At 39.5% G+C, this 18,984-nt stretch overlaps 1 protein-coding gene across 10 annotated transcripts in view; it reads left to right on the forward strand.

The window, feature by feature from the left end:
• tanc2b (tetratricopeptide repeat, ankyrin repeat and coiled-coil containing 2b) overlaps positions 1-18,984 on the forward strand; it is a 169,652-nt gene that overhangs the window by 41,957 nt on the left and 108,711 nt on the right. For 9 of the 10 annotated variants that reach the window (XM_085171043.1, XM_085171034.1, XM_085171039.1 and 6 more), the window contains one exon: positions 1,181-1,285. In XM_085171043.1, the coding sequence (XP_085027169.1) occupies positions 1,219-1,285 (67 nt within the window). In that variant the 5' untranslated portion in view covers positions 1,181-1,218. Of the gene's footprint in view, positions 1-1,180; positions 1,286-10,326; positions 17,755-18,984 lie in introns of those variants that run through there. The other variant, XM_085171044.1, reaches the window with a different exon arrangement.

Consider the following 18,984-nt stretch of genomic DNA (forward strand, 5'->3'; position numbering starts at 1 on the left):
TTAACGCTGACAGCACTAGTGGGAACACAACGAATATGACTGCACATTTACTCCAACAGCATCCTAGTGCAAAGACAAGTGGAAGCAGACAAAAACAACAAGCACGCATGCTACAAACTTTACCCGAGTCATTTAGACAGCCGTTAGCACATGATTCTCCTTATGGGGACCTGATATGTTTAATATGCTGCTGAGAATATAGCCCAGAAGAAGCGTATAGTATAGCTTTTATTTTGGAAAGAGCCATTTCTCTGTAATAAACTCTTTTCCAAAGATGAGTGATTTCTCAATCAGATATATTTATTTTCTTTACTACTTTGTTGTTTCAGCAACATTAAATTTAAAAACTGTACTTTTGAGTTAAAATATATATTTATAATTTTAATAAATGACAAATTAAAAAGGCATGAACATTTTTTTGTACCGAAAAAATATCAAACCGTGACACCAAAGTAGCAACCCCTACCATATATATATATATATATATATATATATATATATATATATATATACTTGATCTTTATTAATGTTCCTGTCCTACAAAATACTGTAAACCTTAAGGCTCGTCTTTTTTTTTAAATTAATTAATTTATTTTTTATAAGTTGCTTCCCTCTAGCCACATCTCACTCTGCAGGCTTTATCTCATAGTCATGTTGTCCATAGTTTATGAATGAAAAACAATAAAAGCATTTTTTCGCTTTTTAGGAAGTATAGTGAAACCCGTGGTGCTTCCTTCTATTCTTCTCTAATTGCTTTGAAGCATTTAATCTAGCACTTGATGACATAGATAAGATTGGGTATACATGAATGGGATTTCCCCAGCTTCAATCTTCTCTCATTAATCCCCATTAACGTTTTTGAAGGTTCTTTATTCTCTCCTGCTTTAAGAATGTAGCTCTGTGGTTCTGCTTTGATAGCCATGATAATGTTTTTAACTGTTCAAGCCCTTAAAAAAAAAAAGTCAGATCCTGTAGTTGCAAATGCTCTGAATTTTCAGCCCCTCTTTTAAATTCTGGTCAAATAGAGCACTTGTTACATGTCACTCTCTGACTGTCTGTCAAATAGGATTCTCCTAAGCGAACCTAAACATCAGTTGTATCTTACGGAATACAGCTGATGGTGCTTGAAGTGCCCTTGGAAATATTAATATTTATCTTCTGTCTTTTCTTTCTCCAACAGATTCTTCTGTAGTCGAGTCCAGGGCATCTGCTGCAGTCATGTTTAGAAACAGCTTGAAGATGCTGCTGACGGGGGGGAAGGCAAATCGCAAGAGTCGCGGCAGTGGTGAGTCTGTCTTGTGATGCCAGCCACAAACAATGACGCATCTGCCTGTCAACACACAGAAGGTGTTGGCTAGCTCTGTCTGTGTATTTTTAGGAAGCGAACACATGCGAGCTCAGAGGATGAAACATATTTTGAACTTCAAAATCTATCAAATGTTTTCAGATTTCAAAAATAATACTGTCATTCGATTTTAGTGATTAGAATTCTTAATTAAATAAATGTATGACGTGACCACCATTCAAACCAGTTTTTTGGGAACAGTTTTTAAGGTAGTGAGCATGTAGGGTCTTCTAAGCAACCTGCAGAACCGGCCACTGTTCTTCTGTGGATTTAGGCTTTCTTGGTTTCTTCCGTCCACGTAATCCCAGAGACGCCTGACTGACGTACAGAACTGTGGCCAGTTTCACAAAGATGTGTCCTGACTACTAATTACATAAAATAACTGATCAAACTTCATGATCTCTGAATGAATCCTTTAGAAAAAGCACTTTATCCTCTGAATTCTGGTTAGCAGAAAATGTTTGAATAAAATAAGGGAAACACAGATACTGAAAAATGGCACCGAGGTGTCATAAGTGATTAGAAAGAAATGTCCTGCTTTCTGTTAGAGCAGTAGCTAGGTGGCTAATGATTTAATGTTGCAGCTTACAGGATGCTACCAGCAAGGTCTGAAAAGTGAAGCTAACATGGAAAAGCCTTAAAGCTGTGTTACTTTGAATGTGGGCATGTGGTTGCAAATACACTTCAGTCCTGTAGAAGTCAATGGGACAAGAGCAATCTCTGTAAATACCTTCCTGCTGAGTTTTATGGGCTTGCTCGCTCATTTTGCATCATATCAAAAGGAGGTAGTTGGATGATATTGGTCATTTAGGAAGGAGGAGTGCAGTCCCACCCATTCTTTTCATGCTGTTGTAAAACCTGGTGAAAATTCTCATCTGGAAACTTCGAAACAGAACTTCACAAATAAACTGGTGCCATCATTTATAGCAACAAAAACTATCCACTGCAGATACTGTCTTAGTTCTCATACTGCTTCACCTCCTTCGTGGTGAACTCCAGTGTCACTCCACAGCCTTCTTCCTCCATAAATGGACATAAACACAGTACCATGAATTTTGCTTTACTCTTTAATAAATACTATAATCTGGGCTTCATAATAAAGTCGTGTTCTCAGTATTTATTTTTCCTAGCGACACAAATTATGAGTCATGTTTTTTTTGGGAGGGGCGGGGGCTTATTGGTGTAGGTGTCACTTGTTCAGGCTAAGTTAGCCTTGCGGTAGATCAAGATCTAATCCTTCATACCAGTTTAAACTGTCTTTGTGAAAGCAGGCCCAGGGCTTTGTGAGGTTAGGGTTACCATCTGTTGCTGAACTCTGCCTTGTTCCACTTGTTTATGACTCTATGTTGGGAATCCTTTGCCAGTTTTGGACTGATAATTTACCCGTCTGATAGTATTGGATTAATGTATAACAATTGATGCATCTAACATTCAAGAGATCAAGAGTTTTGCACAGCAGTGTTCATACAAACCACAGAAGTGTTCTTCTGCTCCTCGAATAGCTTAACCTCCTGCCGTCAGTTGAAGCGTGCTTTTGGTCATGCCGCGCTGCACCGTGAAGAGCTTTGTTTCTATTATACATTCACAACAGGGGATTTCTGAGCTGGCCTCGGTTGTTTAGCTTTGCACAGCCATAATATGTTGCTTCAACCTTGAACTCAGTCGGCTCTCTTGGCACCAGTTCAGTTGCCCTTTATACTTTTTGTTTGGTTTTTTGAAAGTGTAGGTTTCACCATTGTTTTGTCGCTGGGGAGGTTGTTTAACAACAGGTGTGTGCTATCCTTCATCCAACGAATAAAAACCCTCGTGTGTAAAGATTGTTTCCTGTGCTGTACTATCAGAGCTGTAAAACTGACACAGTGTTACTTCTGGGCCAAGTGCATCACTTCCTGCAGAGCCTCCCACGTCTCACCCACTTTTGGTAGTTTGCGTAATTTGCAGGAAGTTGTGATTTTTCTATTTCAATATTGTCATGCATCAGCATTGCTGTATAATGCATGGTGGGGTGTTTGTATCGTGCACAGGGCATCTCTGGGTCTTGAGGAGTCTTATGAGGCATTAAAAAGTCTTAAATTTGATTCTCAAAGGTCATGAGTATTTCGTCTGCTATCCTGTAGACATTTGCATTAGTTGCCATGGCGAGAACACTTCTTTGGATCCCAGACTCTAAATTTGAAAGAATAATAATAATTTTTTTTTTCAAAAAGCACATCATCTAATTGTTTCATAAGACAAGTGCTTAGAAAAGGGTCAAACATATCCAGCATTGCAAACAGACTCCCACACACTGTCATTAACAATTTGCCAAATAAATATATATACACAAAGAGAAGTGTCATATAAGCAATGGCTATAATCTTACACTCACGGTAAACAGTTTACATACGGTAAAAAGTATAAACACCAAATGTGGTTTTAATTCATGTCATAAATAAAGCGAGAAATTAAAAACACTGTCTGCCTGTTAAAGGTCAACTATTGAAACATTGCAAGTGCAGGAGTCTGTGTGCAACACTTAATAATTCTAACTGTCATAGCTTGGGATAGCTTTGACTATTGATTGTGCACAGTTACTCTGATTTGACTTTTGTATCTGCTTATTCAGTGATTCATATTGGGAAGCCTTTCCATATGTTGTATGTAAAAAGAAAAACTGATTTGACTTTATAGTCTGAAAAGTGAAGCCTCCAGTTTTTCTGAAGCTATCATTAGGCTCATTTGACCTCTGACCTCAGTAGATGCTTCTGATAAGTACATAGTTTCAAGTCACAGTGAAGTTCGCCTTGCAAATTGTGTCCCCACAAGGAAGAAAATAAGCCATGTAGTGGGTCCAAGCTTTCTTTGATAAGTTGCTAACTTATTAACACAGTGTTTTCAGTTAGTCTGTCAAATCAACCTCTCGCTTTTTGCATCTGGTTTCAGAAAACCAAGATGACAACAACCAAAATGCCAAAACTGGGGTCTCAAAACAGGACTTCACAAACTAATGGACGATGTCAAAGTGGCTATCAATTTTCTTCCCCGCAAGGCTTCAAGGTTCAAGTAGTTGAAAAACATACCTCCTCTCTGCTTTGCTTTCTGTGTGTTTATGTGTTAGGTTGAGAGGAGCTCAAGCAGCTGTGCATCACTGAAGTACCCTCCAGTGTTTTGATATCAGTTGCTCTCACTTTGCAGGGAATCTTCTCCTCCCAGCAATGCAGCGCAGCGCACTTCGTATAGTCTCTTCAACGGCAACATCTGTACTCTGAAACTTCCTACATTTTATAGCACGTATGCACACGCTGCTGCTTGAATAATTTATTTTAACACATAATTTAAATGTTTTAAGCTGCCACGTGACTTTCAAGGACATAAGGAGAGGTGGTAACACCCTTATCTGCCTACGACAGACAGGGAGCGCTTAAAACTTGTATTGTGTGGATGCGCTTCCTGCTGAAATTAGTCTCGTTTCAGATAGGAGATTGTGAAATAAGATGCTCGTCCTCTGTGTTTGATACGGTTTCAACGCGGCGTCTATCTTCAGGAATGCCAGAGCTCCAAAGGGGGAATAGACCCATTAATCTGAAGGCAACACATGAGCCCCACTGTCCCTTGATCGTCACTGCAGAAATTGTTTGAGCCCCAAGTTATTAAGCTGATGAATGGCAGTTTTTAAATTGAATAACACAGATAAGCTGCTCTGATTGCGATGAGGCTGAATTTCACAAATCTGTATCGTGACACACTCGGGGAATGGCGCATTATCTGTCAGGGAAACAACATTGTGTTTGCCTGTTTTGTCCTCAGACACTATCACATAAATGGTTGAATCAGTTTTGCAGCTCATTCTTCTCAGTCCAACCTCTCTGCGGTTAATCAGATGCCATTCAAGATCTGAAGCCAATGTTCACTTGAGCACACATAAGCTCACACCGCGAGATTCAGGCTGTTTAAACAAAAAGGACAAATGTCTCGGAGTTACGGCGGCAGCACTGCTTAGAAATCAGATACTAGGGTTTTCATTAAGACACTGAACAGACTGCATACACTGTGTGTATATAAGGCTTTCTTTGTGACACAGCGGCCCACTGTTGCTGTAGCCAGCGGCTGTTTCATGTACAAGTGCACCCGCCTTGAAAGCCAAAAAGTGAACGAGATGGAAAATATCCCCTCGTGATCTTTGCCTCTTACGTTGTTCCTTTTAGAGTTTCTAGCTGGCATATGAACTCAAAAGGGAGGCATGTGGAGGAGTTTGTTTGATTTTTGTTTTGTAAGATTTTGACTGCCTTCCTCTTCTTGCTCCCATCGAGAAGGGGTGGAGAAGTGAGTCTACACTTGAAACAAAGTCAACAGCCTGACATTGCAATTACAGTTTATGGCACTGGCTGATTAGAAAATGAGAACTGGGGTTAAAAGGTTGGAGTGTCTGGACAGGGAGCTGTTGCATGACTAATGAGTGTTGAGAAGATGGGCTGGAACGTGGCATGGCAAATGTAGTTGCACATGCTTTCTGCTATCAGAGTTAATACTGGATACATTTGCATCAAAATATTTATCTTATATTTACCTGAAAATGGTAGCCATATGGTAAAAATAATCCATTATGCTCACTTCTAGCTCCATATTTGTATTTTTGGTCTGAGTTTCAGTTTCTCTTGTGATATTTGGATGATAAGATCAGAAATTGGTGTAAACAACTTAAAAGCATGGCTCCATCCTGCCTTGCATCAACAGTTCGGGGTGGAGCTGGTAGATATTTTATTGTCAAAGTTTGGGCCTCTTAATACCAAGTGAACATCACAGCCTACCCAAGTATGGTTGCTAATCTTGTCCATCCCTTTAGGTCCAATCTTTTGATGGCTGCTTCCAGCTAGATAGCTAGATTCCAGCCATATCACAAAGCTCAAATCACCTCAAACTGGTGTCTTGAACATGACAGTGAGTTCGCTGTACTCAAAAGGCCTCTCTGAGAAATGTTTCCAGCACCTTGTTGAATCTATGTCAGAAGGAATTAAGGAAGCTCTAAGGGCAAAAAGGGGGTCCAACCTAGTACTAGAAAGTTGTAACTGAAAACGGTGCTAGAGGTTGCATATCACAGAAAACGATGGGCTTTTAACCTTGTGATAGACCAGCAACCTGCTCAGGGTGTACCCCGCCTCACCTCCTGTGACAGCTGGGATAAGCTGCAGACCTCCAGCAATCCAATTTCTTAACCACTTATTCAATTCAGGAGAAGTGGTTAAGGAATCGTATTGATGGATGGATAATAGAGCCTCTTCAAACACATAGTACAGTAACTAATTTGACACATTGTCATTGTTTTGCTCAGGTTACATTGTGGCTCAATTATTGTGGTCCAAACCAAGGGCAAATTAAAATTTTTCCCCTTTTTAGCTGTAATCTAGTTCATGTTCACACAGGCGGGCTCACCAAGAGCTCTAAGCATGAAGTCATACGGACTGACAGCTCACTGAAAGGCTGGTTTTATTGGTGTCACCTTGAATTTTCATCATCACTAGATTCACGTGGGAAAATTAAACTTCAAAGTCTGGCAGCAAGTTATGCTACACTCATGTATTTGTCTTCTCTAAAATTCACAACTGAATATAGGCATCATTTGTCCAGAATGTACCTCATGACCATTTGTAAATATTACTCCCCTACTTTTCACTCTCTTTTCTCTCTTGTCCTCTCTCTCTCTCATGTCTTTACTGACTTATTTTTATTTTTTGGCTCATTGGGCAGAATTGCAGAACTCATACCAAACCATAGCTAACAAATAGTATCATGTAAATAAAACAAGACATTGTTTCTACATCAAAAGAAGATCCTTTCATAGGAATTTATGATAGTTTAAATTCTAAATTGCGACTTTAAAACCGTCTTTCCCTTGAGAAGGCTTGCAGCTGAGGTGCTGTGCTTTCACACAAACACAACTGAACCATAGCAGAATCTGCTTTGGAAACACCCATCATCCACCTGTGTACTCCACATTGTAATTTGATTGACAGCTGCCATACTGGCCCAATTAGACCAGATTAATCAGGTGACTACACTGGAGTTTGATTGAACCACAGAGGTCCGTGTACAGTACACTGTTTTTGGTTTGTGCATCCACAGCGCTGTCCATTTGCTTTGTGCACTGAGGCACCTTCAAGATTGATGGTTCTGTATCTCGCTTGACTGATTCTAACTAACCTCTGTAAATTGGAGAAGACAGTCTTGTCGGATACTCTTGCCAACCTGTTATTATTATACTTTTTTGTTTTTTGCTTTACAGAGAATAAATGAAGCAAGCTGTTATTGACGAGAATTGAAAAAAATACTAACTTCTTGAAAATGAATATAGACTTTTTTGTTTACAGTACGAATGGCACAAATGCTGCCATGTTTCCCTCCAGTTCCACTAACTCGACAAGTCTGAAGGCAGCAGGTGCTTGACAGGAATCAAATCAGTCCTCCTAATTACAGCATTCTAATTGATGGCTCATTTTCCACAGTGGTTGAGAAATCTAATTAGAGATCATCAGATCAGCAAACATGTTTTGAGCTCTAAGGCACAAGCAAGGAGTGACAGCACAGCCCGGCCTAATGCGGTGTAAATGCAGTTATTGTCAGTCTTTAGCAGCAGATAAAAACCACGCCTGCACTGGGTAATTCTTGTGAATTGACAGACATTCTGTCATAGCTTTGACTTTTTAAAAAATATCCCATGTAGGTTAGTTTAAAGCATTTTAGACTATATTTTTAATATCTATAAATAAGTGCAGATGGTTGATCTGAATGAATAGAAACCTCCATGATAAAAGTAGACATTTTCAATAATTGCACGACTTACTAAGTTGGCTTTTTATTCACCAATTTTCTACATGAATATGGTAAAAAATAGTCTAGAACCACCATGCTTTCGGGCCAAGTTAAACTGTGACATTGATGGTACAGTTTTAATTGCTGCTATGATTTTGTTCCCATGTGTTCCTCTGCCCACTGATTATAAACTTTAATTACCCTAATTGAGATTTCCTGGTTGAAAAGATACATACCAAATTTTTATGAGCTTCTGGTTCATTAGCACAGCTCCTAGCTGGTATTTTTGTGAATAAACTTAAAGATCTTGACAAATATAAGATGGGATATTATGGAGTAGCCTTGGAAATAATCTAATATTGTTGATAAAAAGAACAACTGCTATATCCATACTGGATAGTGAACCATTCATCACCATTTCATCCATTATTTACTACGTTTTTGTGTTTGCTGTAATTCAGATTTTATCTGCTGAGTAGTTGGTGTATTTTGAAATCTAATAAATGCACTGGAAATAAATGCATATGCAGATGTTGCATATTTACATATATATTGCTACTTACATGCAGAGCAAGCTATGGAATATCCAGTAAACATTAGTGACTGCACTGGCTGGGTAGAAATAAATCATTCCACAATGTAGAATATTATCGGGTAGATGTAAGAGGCGACAGGAAGGGCAGCGGCAGCCTAACATGAGCTGATTCTGGCTGATCTCCACAGAGCGACAGATTGGCACCTACTGCTCCGCAGAATGTCCCCTTCCTTCCTGTATTAATGAACCCAGGGAAACATGAATGGAGGGATTTCAGTGAACCACGTTCTGTTAACATGTGTGAACACGGTCCACCTGCAGAGGGATACCGTATGTAGACCTTCGTTTTTCCCATTCACAGCAGATTGTGAAATGTCATGGCTTCTGTGGTTATGTAATATGTTTTTGTCTTCAGTTCTGGTGATATAATGTAGATGTAATTGTGAAAATTACAATAGTTAAAGATATAGCGTGTAGCATTTTTCATGTATTGAAAGTTGGTTTTTAATGATTAAAAACAAAAGACACTTCCCCTGATTCTCTAACAGCATAATAATGTATTTTTAAATATAAGGTTTCGTTTATTTTCAGGTCATTCCCTCATCTTTCTCTCTCCACCTTCGATGCTCTGTCCAGCCTAAAATATATATTAAAGAAAAACAGTGGACAACAAAAATACAGAGGATTTGACATTTATGCTTACTCCTAAGTGTTGTCAGTGCTTTTCTTCTGCTAGTAATCTACTAATCATTAACAGAAAATCACAAACACTGGAATACAAAAGCCTTAAAAAAAATAAAAACAGCTGATCTGCCTTTAAATAGCATTTTGTTTATGACAATGTTCCCAAGGAATGAAGCTAAGCACTTTTGTAACAAGTAGTTGGTCTTCATAGCTACTGCTAATCATCTAAGTTTTAAAAAAAAATCTCTAAAGTCTAATTTTGAAACCGCTTGCTCATTAGCGATTGTGGCGATTGTGGCTCAAGAGTTGGCAGTTCGTCTTGTAATCGGAAGGTTGCCGGTTCGAGCCCGGCTTGGACAGTCTCGGTCGTTGTGTCCTTGGGCAAGATACTTCACCCGTTGCCTACTGGTGGTGGTCAGAGGGCCCGGTGGCGCCAGTGTCCGGCAGCCTCGCCTCTGTCAGTGCGCCCCAGGGTGGCTGTGGCTACAATGTAGCTGCCATCACCTGTGTGTGAATGTGTGGATGACTGGTTGTGTAAAGCGCTTTGGGGTCCTTAGGGACTAGAAAAGCGCTATATAAATACAGGCCATTTTCCATTTACCATAAATGTCCAGTAAATTTAAACATTGTTAGAAGGCTAAATACACTGAATGCAATAAGTTTAAAGAATTAAACCAAGAGGAATTTTTAAAAAATTTTAAAAAAGAAAAAACAGGTTGAGCAATTTCAAAGACAAACAGGAAATGACAGAAACCCAGAACCACAACAAAAAATAAAGCAAATAGGAGCTTGGACTTTTCTCATCCAGGGGACAGTTTGGCAAGAATGTCTTTTATATTTTAGAAAGAAAATACAGAAAATGAATGAATGAATACTTTTACACATAAAGAATTAATAAAAATACCAGAAGAATAACAAAAGAACTAAAGCTGTGGCTACAATGTAGCTTGCCATCACAGTGTATGAATGGGTGGATGACTGGATGTGTAAAGCGCTTTGGCATCCTTAGGGACTAGTAAAAGCGCAATACAAATACAGGCCATTTAGCTAACGACTTGTCAATGACAAGTTGTTAGCCAATGGGTAATTATCCATTATAAAAGATAGTATGAGCAAGTTGTACAAAATACTTAATTAAACTTAGTGTGATTTGAAACGAGTGATTGAACCCATAGATTCCACAGGAAATTGCCTATTTTCCTGTGGCTAGCTGTTCCAGATAGATGTTTGGAATCACAGCTATCGCCATCTGGTGGCCTTTATGTAGAATCCATGTTCAAGGCACTTGACTAAGGGCTAAATGGACTTTTTGCATTCAAAAATGACTGGACTGATTAATCCGCTGCAGATTTTTCTATTTATTTAGTTTTTGTTTAATTCTGCTGCTCTCTGGCTAAACTCTGCATGTCTTAATTCTCTTTAAATGTGAACATTAACATGCTGTGTAAGCACAGACTGTAGCTGGTGAAGCAGACAATGAATATGTGAATCAATACGGTGCACAGCTGTTGCGAGAAGCTTTGACCTTTGGTTACAGAGAACAAATAGTCTGATGTCTACAATCTGCTTGAGCTTCTCTGCAACATGTCATTTAGCTTCTTTCAGCAGTTGTCATTCTGAGGTGCCTTCATGCAGTATTGACTGCACAGTCTGTTCTAACTGTGAGATGCCATCTAAAAGTAGATATATGCACGTGCATAATTGGGTTTCTTTATCAGTGCTTGAGACATCTTTCCTCAACTTTTCCTCTTCTTTCTAGAAATCTCATTATCATCTCTATCATCTGTTAGAGTACTCACTATGGAACTGGTCTGCAAAGGTTATGTGACATGAACGTTCTTCCTTAAACAACAAAGAAAACAGGACAAGCTGCTCCTCCAGTGGCGTCTGTGCTGATACAACCAGTGTCGATCAGGTGGGCGTTTAGCCGCCCCGAAGCTGCCCACCTCATCAGGCACCTGTGGCCTCCTGACTGATGCCATGGTAACAAAGCTGCAGCAAAATGAAAGTGTGTTGAAGGTCAAAGACAATTCAGACTTGTAGATGGACTGTTGAGAGGGTGCGGGGCGGAAAGAGACGATGTGCCCGAAGTGTCATTCGTGCCACTCTATTGTCTTGTGGAGCGTGGGAGGCACTTATTGGTTCGTCATTATGGTTCAGCAGAGCCTCTTGATGCACATAAAGCCCTCGTCACAGCCACCCATACGCCTTCGCTGAGTGACCTCCTTTGCGTCCTTTAGGCTCAAGAATGTTACACCCTGAAACCTCTTATACAGTGAGAGTCGTGTCATGACGTCGGTTCAATCTGATCAAATGTACGACAGATGGACACATGAAATGTTCACGGTTGAAACATGCATTCATATTTGAGTCTCTCTGGTTAAACCCAAAATCTAAAGCCAAAATTTCATTGTTGACCTTAGTTTTCTTCATAATGAACATTCTCATATGTTGTGTTACAGTTTAAATAGCAGAATTGCATCATGTTACGTGTGATGTGGCATGACAGAAACAAGCATTGGTTATCTGAACGATTGGTCTTTCTTGAGACTTCACTGGAGAAAACTTCAAAAAGTGGATGTGGATGGATCACTATGTGGGATAGATAGCTGCTCAAAACAAGAGTGTATAAAGATCTCCTTTTCATTTTCACACAGGGCTCATCTTTTAGCTGTTATTCTTTCTGTATCAAAGTCATTTTCTATTGCAGCAAATTCTACTTGGTTGTCTCCTGTGAGAGCCAGTCATCATGTCGGGCTGCGTGTGGACAGTGAACTGGCATTTACAGAGCACTTTCCAGTCTTACAGATCACTTAAAGTGCTTTAGAGTACAAGAGAGATTTATACACATAGAGTCCTTTTTTTCTGTACATTTAAAGCACTTTATCCATCTCTCACCCATGGCCAGGTTTGAATCACCAACATTTCAAGCCTAAGATGCAGGACATCTGGACAGTGGGAGAAAACCCATGCAGGCACCAGGAGCACGTCCTTCATCACAGGAAGGAACTAGCCAGGCTTTAATTAGCTTTAATTACTTTTTTTTTAATGTCCTCGTCCCTTGTAATGATAACTGTCACAATGGTGTCATTGTTGCCACTTTTTTCATTATATTGGATTACAATGCATCAAATTTGCTTGGAAATCTGGTTATCTGCTACCTGTGGAGCACAGATATTGTTAATAAAATCCATTCGGTTCCTACTGTGACACATCCAAACATCTACAGTGAGAAATCTGTTGTGTTTTTGTCTTTCACCACATACTCCTTTAGAATAAGCTATAAAGACAGTTATTGCTATTGCTAACTGCTGAAATAAAACAAAAACACACACAATACAGTGAAGTGGATTCTGTGCTATAACAGGCAATACTCAGTGTTGCCAATGGTACTCAACTCCACATTATTCCCTTTGTATCACCATCGTCGCAATAGTGAAGCACATCCTCTTATGGCTTTTTACTTTAGTACTCTCTGATGTGTAAAAGATGGCATGAATCATGCATCTGATTGTCAAGCCACCAGTCTGGCTTCCACACTTAGCAGGTCTGGCTTGATTGCCTTCATGAATCTATATTAAAGGCCTGATGTGTGGCTGAAACCAGTACGTTATGTGGCAGACTGTCCTCCGCAGGGTCTTGAACTCCTCACGATGACATTGTTAGTTCCGACGGCCGTTCTCTGGCTATTTTGAGTAAATTCACATGCTGTGCTGAAGTACAGTGACATTTAAATGGAGACAAGCACAAGAGACTGTCTGTGCCTTTCTCTCATGCAGCTCTTTTGTAAGGGAAGCTGTATATTTCAGATCAGTAGGGAGTGGGCAGCATGATGCGTGGGTCTAACCTCTCCTCCGTCTCTGATCACAACGTCAATATCAGTAAATGGATGCGTGCATTTCTCTTCCCTTTCCTCTGGCTTTTTTTTTTCATTTTCCTGCTATCCCTGTATGGCCTTTTCCTCTTTTTTTCCCCTTTGTAGACGTACACAGTAGAAACCTAAACTAAATAATGATGATATATTGTAATATTAGAGCAGGTGCCCTGTCTTTCCATTGGCGACATTATTCTGAATCTGGATCAGTGTCGTTTCTCTTACCCCATGTGTTCATGTTCATAGCTTGTTTAAGGGGACATATAAGTGGCTGTGGAGTAACTGACATTTAGCAGCTGGTATCCTTCCTAAAAAAGTCAAACAAGGAGTTGTGTCAGACGCTTTATGTTCAGGGAAACCAACAGGGATGTAAATGTGGCAAGATCATTTATGCACCATATTAGCTGTGTTTGGATTAATAGCTTAATTTACTTGAGTATGTTAAAGGAGTAAGAAGAACAATTTTGAGGGAATCATGAGCATAAAAGTAAAAAATCTATATTGGGCAAATAATATGATGACACTAAAATGCATGTAGTTAATGTCTTTGACTGGATAATTTAGGATAGCATCTGCCATAACTGTAATAACTATTTTTTAAATCAGTTAGTCTAACAATGCACAGTTTTCTTTTCTTTTTTTTTTTTTAAAAAAACATTCTTTTAAATTGTCTAATTAACAGAATTGCAACCACAATTTGTATTATAACATTGAAATGTATTGTTTTTAAATTAATGTTACTGTTGTGCAAGAAACAAGAAATGCAAAGGAATAAAAGGCAGCTGACACTTTTGATTCAAAAATGAATGAGGAAAATAAATAAAAGCTTGAAAGCACTCTAAAAGCACTTGTATCCCTGCCTCTGCTGGGCTATGCATGGGGAGCCCCAGTAGCATAATGGTGAGGGCATATAACAGAAATCCAAAACATCCTTAGTTCACTCATGAACTGCATTTTTTCCCCTTTTTCTCCCCTCCTGCTATCAGAAAACGAAATAAATATCAAACAAGGCTTACCACATAACATTTTATGTAGTGTATATATATTATTTTTGTTCCCCTCAGTTCCAGTGGTGGATGCTCATAATAAGGATTGGTTAAAATCAATTAGTTAGCGTAGCATATGTGCAGATAATCCTACTGAGCCAAAAGCTCAGGTGTCCGATTGCTCTAAATGCCCTGTTTCTAACAGTTTCTCCTGTTCTGTTGATGTTGAGAAAGGTGGGTATTCCTAATATGGTCATCTCAGGCACACAGCTGTGCGTGTTGCAGCCCCTCCCACCTGCAGTGCAAAGCTTTTCTCTGTGAGGGGCAGCCAATTAGAAGACAATTGTATGAAAGAGAAGAAGGGAAGGGGCCCAGTATAAAAGATGGCTTATGCACAGATGCTCTAGTAGAGGCAAAGAAAAAATGTATAAGGACAGAGCTTAGCATAATGGAGCCTCTAAGCTCATCAATTTTGTTTGCTTGCTAACTCAAATTCCTGCCTATATTTCAGTTTAATTCAGTTTTATTTATACAGCACTTATTCCCAATAAATCCCCTGAAGATGCTTTATATTGTAAGAGAAAGACAATGTAATACGCTTCGCAATGGTAGGAAGGAAGGAACGCCCCATTACCAGGAAGTAGTCATCTGCTGTGACCAGTTAGAGTTTTAGGCTTTATTATTTTTGCAGCAGTCAGTAAATCCCATGAAATCCATTCCTGCCTTGTATGTATAGTCTGCATTTGTGTAAAATCTATTTTATTGACAAAAGCCATGACAGCTTATTGATTAAATTTACTGGATATCTTTAAGTTTCCAGAATATTCAATGGAACAAAAATGGGAATTTAAACATAACCTAATCAGCAGAGAAAATAGCATTTGTGTCTATATATACACTCAAATTCATGAAACGGTACATAAAAAAAGAGCAAGCTGGAGTGAATACTATACACAGCTCCTGCTATGCCTCAATACACAAGAAAATGTTAAGAATTTTCACAAAGGCATCTTTCAGCTGTACCTCCCTGATGGGTATTGAGCGCTCTGGTGTATTGTATCTCTGTAATACTGGAACTTTTAAGACATCACCTATATCCATGCTGCGCCTGTCTACAAAGGAAGTGCATGTAGTCTAGAAAAAGTCTCTTCTGTGTGACTAAAATAATAGAAATCGAAGAAGCAATTTGAGAACCGATGTATCACATATGGATTCGGGAGAAAACACATGTACTGTATAGTGGAGCATAAGCCTCCCACCTTTCAGTTTTCTCTTGCTTCTTTTGTACGATGCCACTGAAAGGAATTTTAAAAATGGATACATCCCATCCTGTTTTTCCACCTTCACTAGCTGTGAGAAAAGTATTTCACATTTGTGAAAAACCTTAAATAATTGAATTATTTTGTGTAGGCATGTTTTTCTGCCACCCATGATAGAAAAGATGCTTACAAAAGATAATCAGAACTTTATTCTATTTAAATCCCATTTCCATGTGAACAAGATCAAATAATGTGATTACCAAAATGTTATATTAATATTAACACTAAAAATTGACTGACACTGCAGCTCCTTCCCCTTCAGCTCATTTTTTTAACACCTTCAGATTTACTGTTGTCAGTTCTCACAGCTTTCATAGTATTGTTTCCAGCTGTTTTCACCCCCCCAAAATCAGTGTTAAACCCATAGACTGTATATTAAAGATGGACACAGCTCCATGATGTCACTTACTGCTTTTTGTGCTGTGGTTTTGAAGCCTTGGGTTTCATTACTAGGGTCTTAGCCTCTTTTGAGTATTTAATTAAAAAGTGATGGTGATGGATAAAAGCATAAATCCCTGGGGTTGTCAGCTAATGCTAACAGTAGCTTGCTAGCTTTGCCTGCTAGGTGCATTAGTTAGGGGGGGATAAACAGGCTTAAAAACCAAAATTGGGTAATTTTTTAAATTTACTTTTAATGTATTAATAATTTAAATACATTTTTTATTATTTAACTATTAAATTCAATATCAAATTATAATCACATTTCCTGCAGGAAATTATTTTTTTCAGTTATCTGCATTATGAGTAGACACAGAAAAGCCTGACCTGCCTTTTCATGTGCTTGACCTCTTCATGTGAGAGACGGACAGAATTGGCACAAAAATCTATCTATGATGCTAACACATAGCTGGCAGCAATTCATCCCCAGACCCTGAGAGTGGATACCTCAGTACCAGCTGAGGGTTGGGTTGGGGTTAGAGCTTACTCCAGCTGTCATATGGCAAGAAGGGGGATACGCCCTGGAAAAGTCACCAGCATCTCAGGGCTAATACAAATACACAATGGTTCACACTTTAGAATCACAAATGAATGAATTTCTCTTTTGCTAACCACTGCGCCGCCATGCTGTGGTTAGGATGTTCCTGTAAAGTGTTGTGTTGACAGCTTTTCATCAACTTTGGTGAAGATGTGGAAATCTGCAGGCATGTGAAGTTTAGCATCATGCTTTTAACTCATTATTGGGAAGCAAAGAAGTAATGCAACGAGTAGTGTAACAAATTACTTTCTGCAGAGAGTATTTTGTAATACATTACTTAAATGGCCCGTATCTGTCACTCAAAGCAGCTACACCCCAAAAATGATGTTTTATAGTAAGATTTACCTGCTGTAGTTGTCACAAAGGGTGAAAATGGCTACAGAGACCATACAGTTTAACATTGGAAGCTATGAGGGTTGTTTGGAGTTTGCCTCAAGTGGTCAGTTGGGGAACTGCAGTTTTGACACTAATGTATCAACATCAGTTTTCAGTTTTAAAGGTTGCTGCTTGGTTGCAGCTAGTGTACGCCAACTGGTTGTCACCTACACAAAGACAGGCGACTTGGTAATCAATATTCTGGTGCAGTCGTGGCAGATAGAATCAGATAATTCTCAGACTTAACGGACCCACAAAAGGCAGCTTGTGTGTTCTGCCTCTTATTGGACAAAAATAATAGTTCAAGTAGGCATACAGTTAGTACCCTTTAAAGTGAATCTGATAATAATTAATGACTGAGCTGAATAGAAAAGGTTAGTTTTGAAAATGACTGGTTTTTTAAGAGTTAAGTCATTTTACCGCGGCTGAATAAGAGAGAGGAGGAGGATGGGGGAGAGTTATCGCTGCCAGAGAGCGAGAAGAGGAGGAGCAGGAGGAAGAGGAGGAGGAGAGGAGAGCATGAGAGTGAGAGAGAGTCGCCTGTCTGCTTGTGTTCGTGGGTATGCGAATGTGTGAGCGTGTGCATGCGCGCCTCAGTGAGTGTATGCGTGCTGACACCTGGCGCTCGCCTCACATTGTGGAGAGCTCTCTGCCTGTCTGGGCTGTTCTTTACCTCTCTCTCGCTCCCTCTTTTCCCTTTTATTCCCTCCCTCTATCTTTTGTCCTCTTCTCTTTGCCTTCTTTCCTGTATTTTTTTTTCACCTCACTGTGCCTTTATTATCTCCTCTCTCTCTGTCTCTTTTTTGTTTAAGCTCTCTCTTACTATGGTGCAGGATTTTTATTGCCTAGGCAGACGGGGGAACGACTGACAAAGGTGAGTCTGATGAATCGGAGGAGACGGATGGTTATATTGAATAAATGTGGGGATTTCTGAATTCCACTTTGAATTTGGGGAGCGGTGGAAACATGCTTTGGTTAGAGCCACTATTCATCAAGGCTGATTTGTTAATTGTTTCGCAAGGTTTTTGTTGTTTCACGGTGCAAGTCTGAGCAGCTCTTGATCGCAGGAAGCCAGTGTGTAGGTGTCTCAATGTGTACTTTGGGAGGCGAAGGGTTCAAGTGTGTGATTTAAGAGCAGCATTGAGTGTCTGTTTTTGACTGGTGTTGGCAGCATGTGTCCAACCCACTCTGAAACTGATTTGTTTGCTCTATTGTGGCTGCTGTGCAGGGTGTCACCTTGACCCGAGCTTCCACGGCAGTCCGTGTCTTGCCGGCATCGTGCCACACCTTAGCCGCGACTGTGTGTGTGTGTGTGTGTGAGGGAGACTGTGTGCTGTTCATAGATACACGAATACAGAGTGAAATAGCTGGAGAGGCCAAGGTGTCTGATAGGTGGCTGTAAAAAGAGAACATACTGTGTCTTAATGGGAATTCAGTGTGGTGTTTCAGCTCATATCTGTCATCCTTTATGTCTTCAGGTTTATTAATAACAGCAGATATCTCTGCTTGGTGTTTGGTTCCCTTACAGTAATGTCACTTCTCTCTGCCATTTTTTTATTTTTTTTATTTATTAATTATAACAAGGTCTTGAGTAATTTTCAGCAAATAAACCAGAAAAAGAACTAAACCTGAGCATCAAATAAGTTGTGAGAGCAATTTCAACCTCGGTTTTGATCTTACTCAGTACTCAATACCTATTTCAGTACCCTAGGGGCAGCGGTCCCCAACCTTTTTTGCGCCACGGATTGGTTTAATGTCAGACGCTATTTTAACGGACTGGCCTTTAAGGTGTCGCGGGTAATTACAGCAAAATTAAACGATACGACCAAGACAAAAACTGTGGTATTTTGTAAATATAATAATAAATGCGAATTCACTGTGTAATTGTGTAATTTTATTAGCAGCGTCCTCCTGAAATGTACCAACAACAGTGAGAGTAACATCCTCCTCTCTGCCCCTTAATGCTCTCTGGTTGCTATGGTAATGTGTAGATATTTCTTTCAAAATAAGACACACAATTACCACATGGGAAAAGACCCAGGGAAACTGAGTTAATGATAAAAAGCCTGAAAACCATGAATTTCACACCTGAGCCTCAAATCCC

This window comes from Neolamprologus multifasciatus, chromosome 8, assembly GCF_963576455.1.
Source record: "Neolamprologus multifasciatus chromosome 8, fNeoMul1.2, whole genome shotgun sequence".
NCBI lineage: Eukaryota > Metazoa > Chordata > Actinopteri > Cichliformes > Cichlidae > Neolamprologus > Neolamprologus multifasciatus.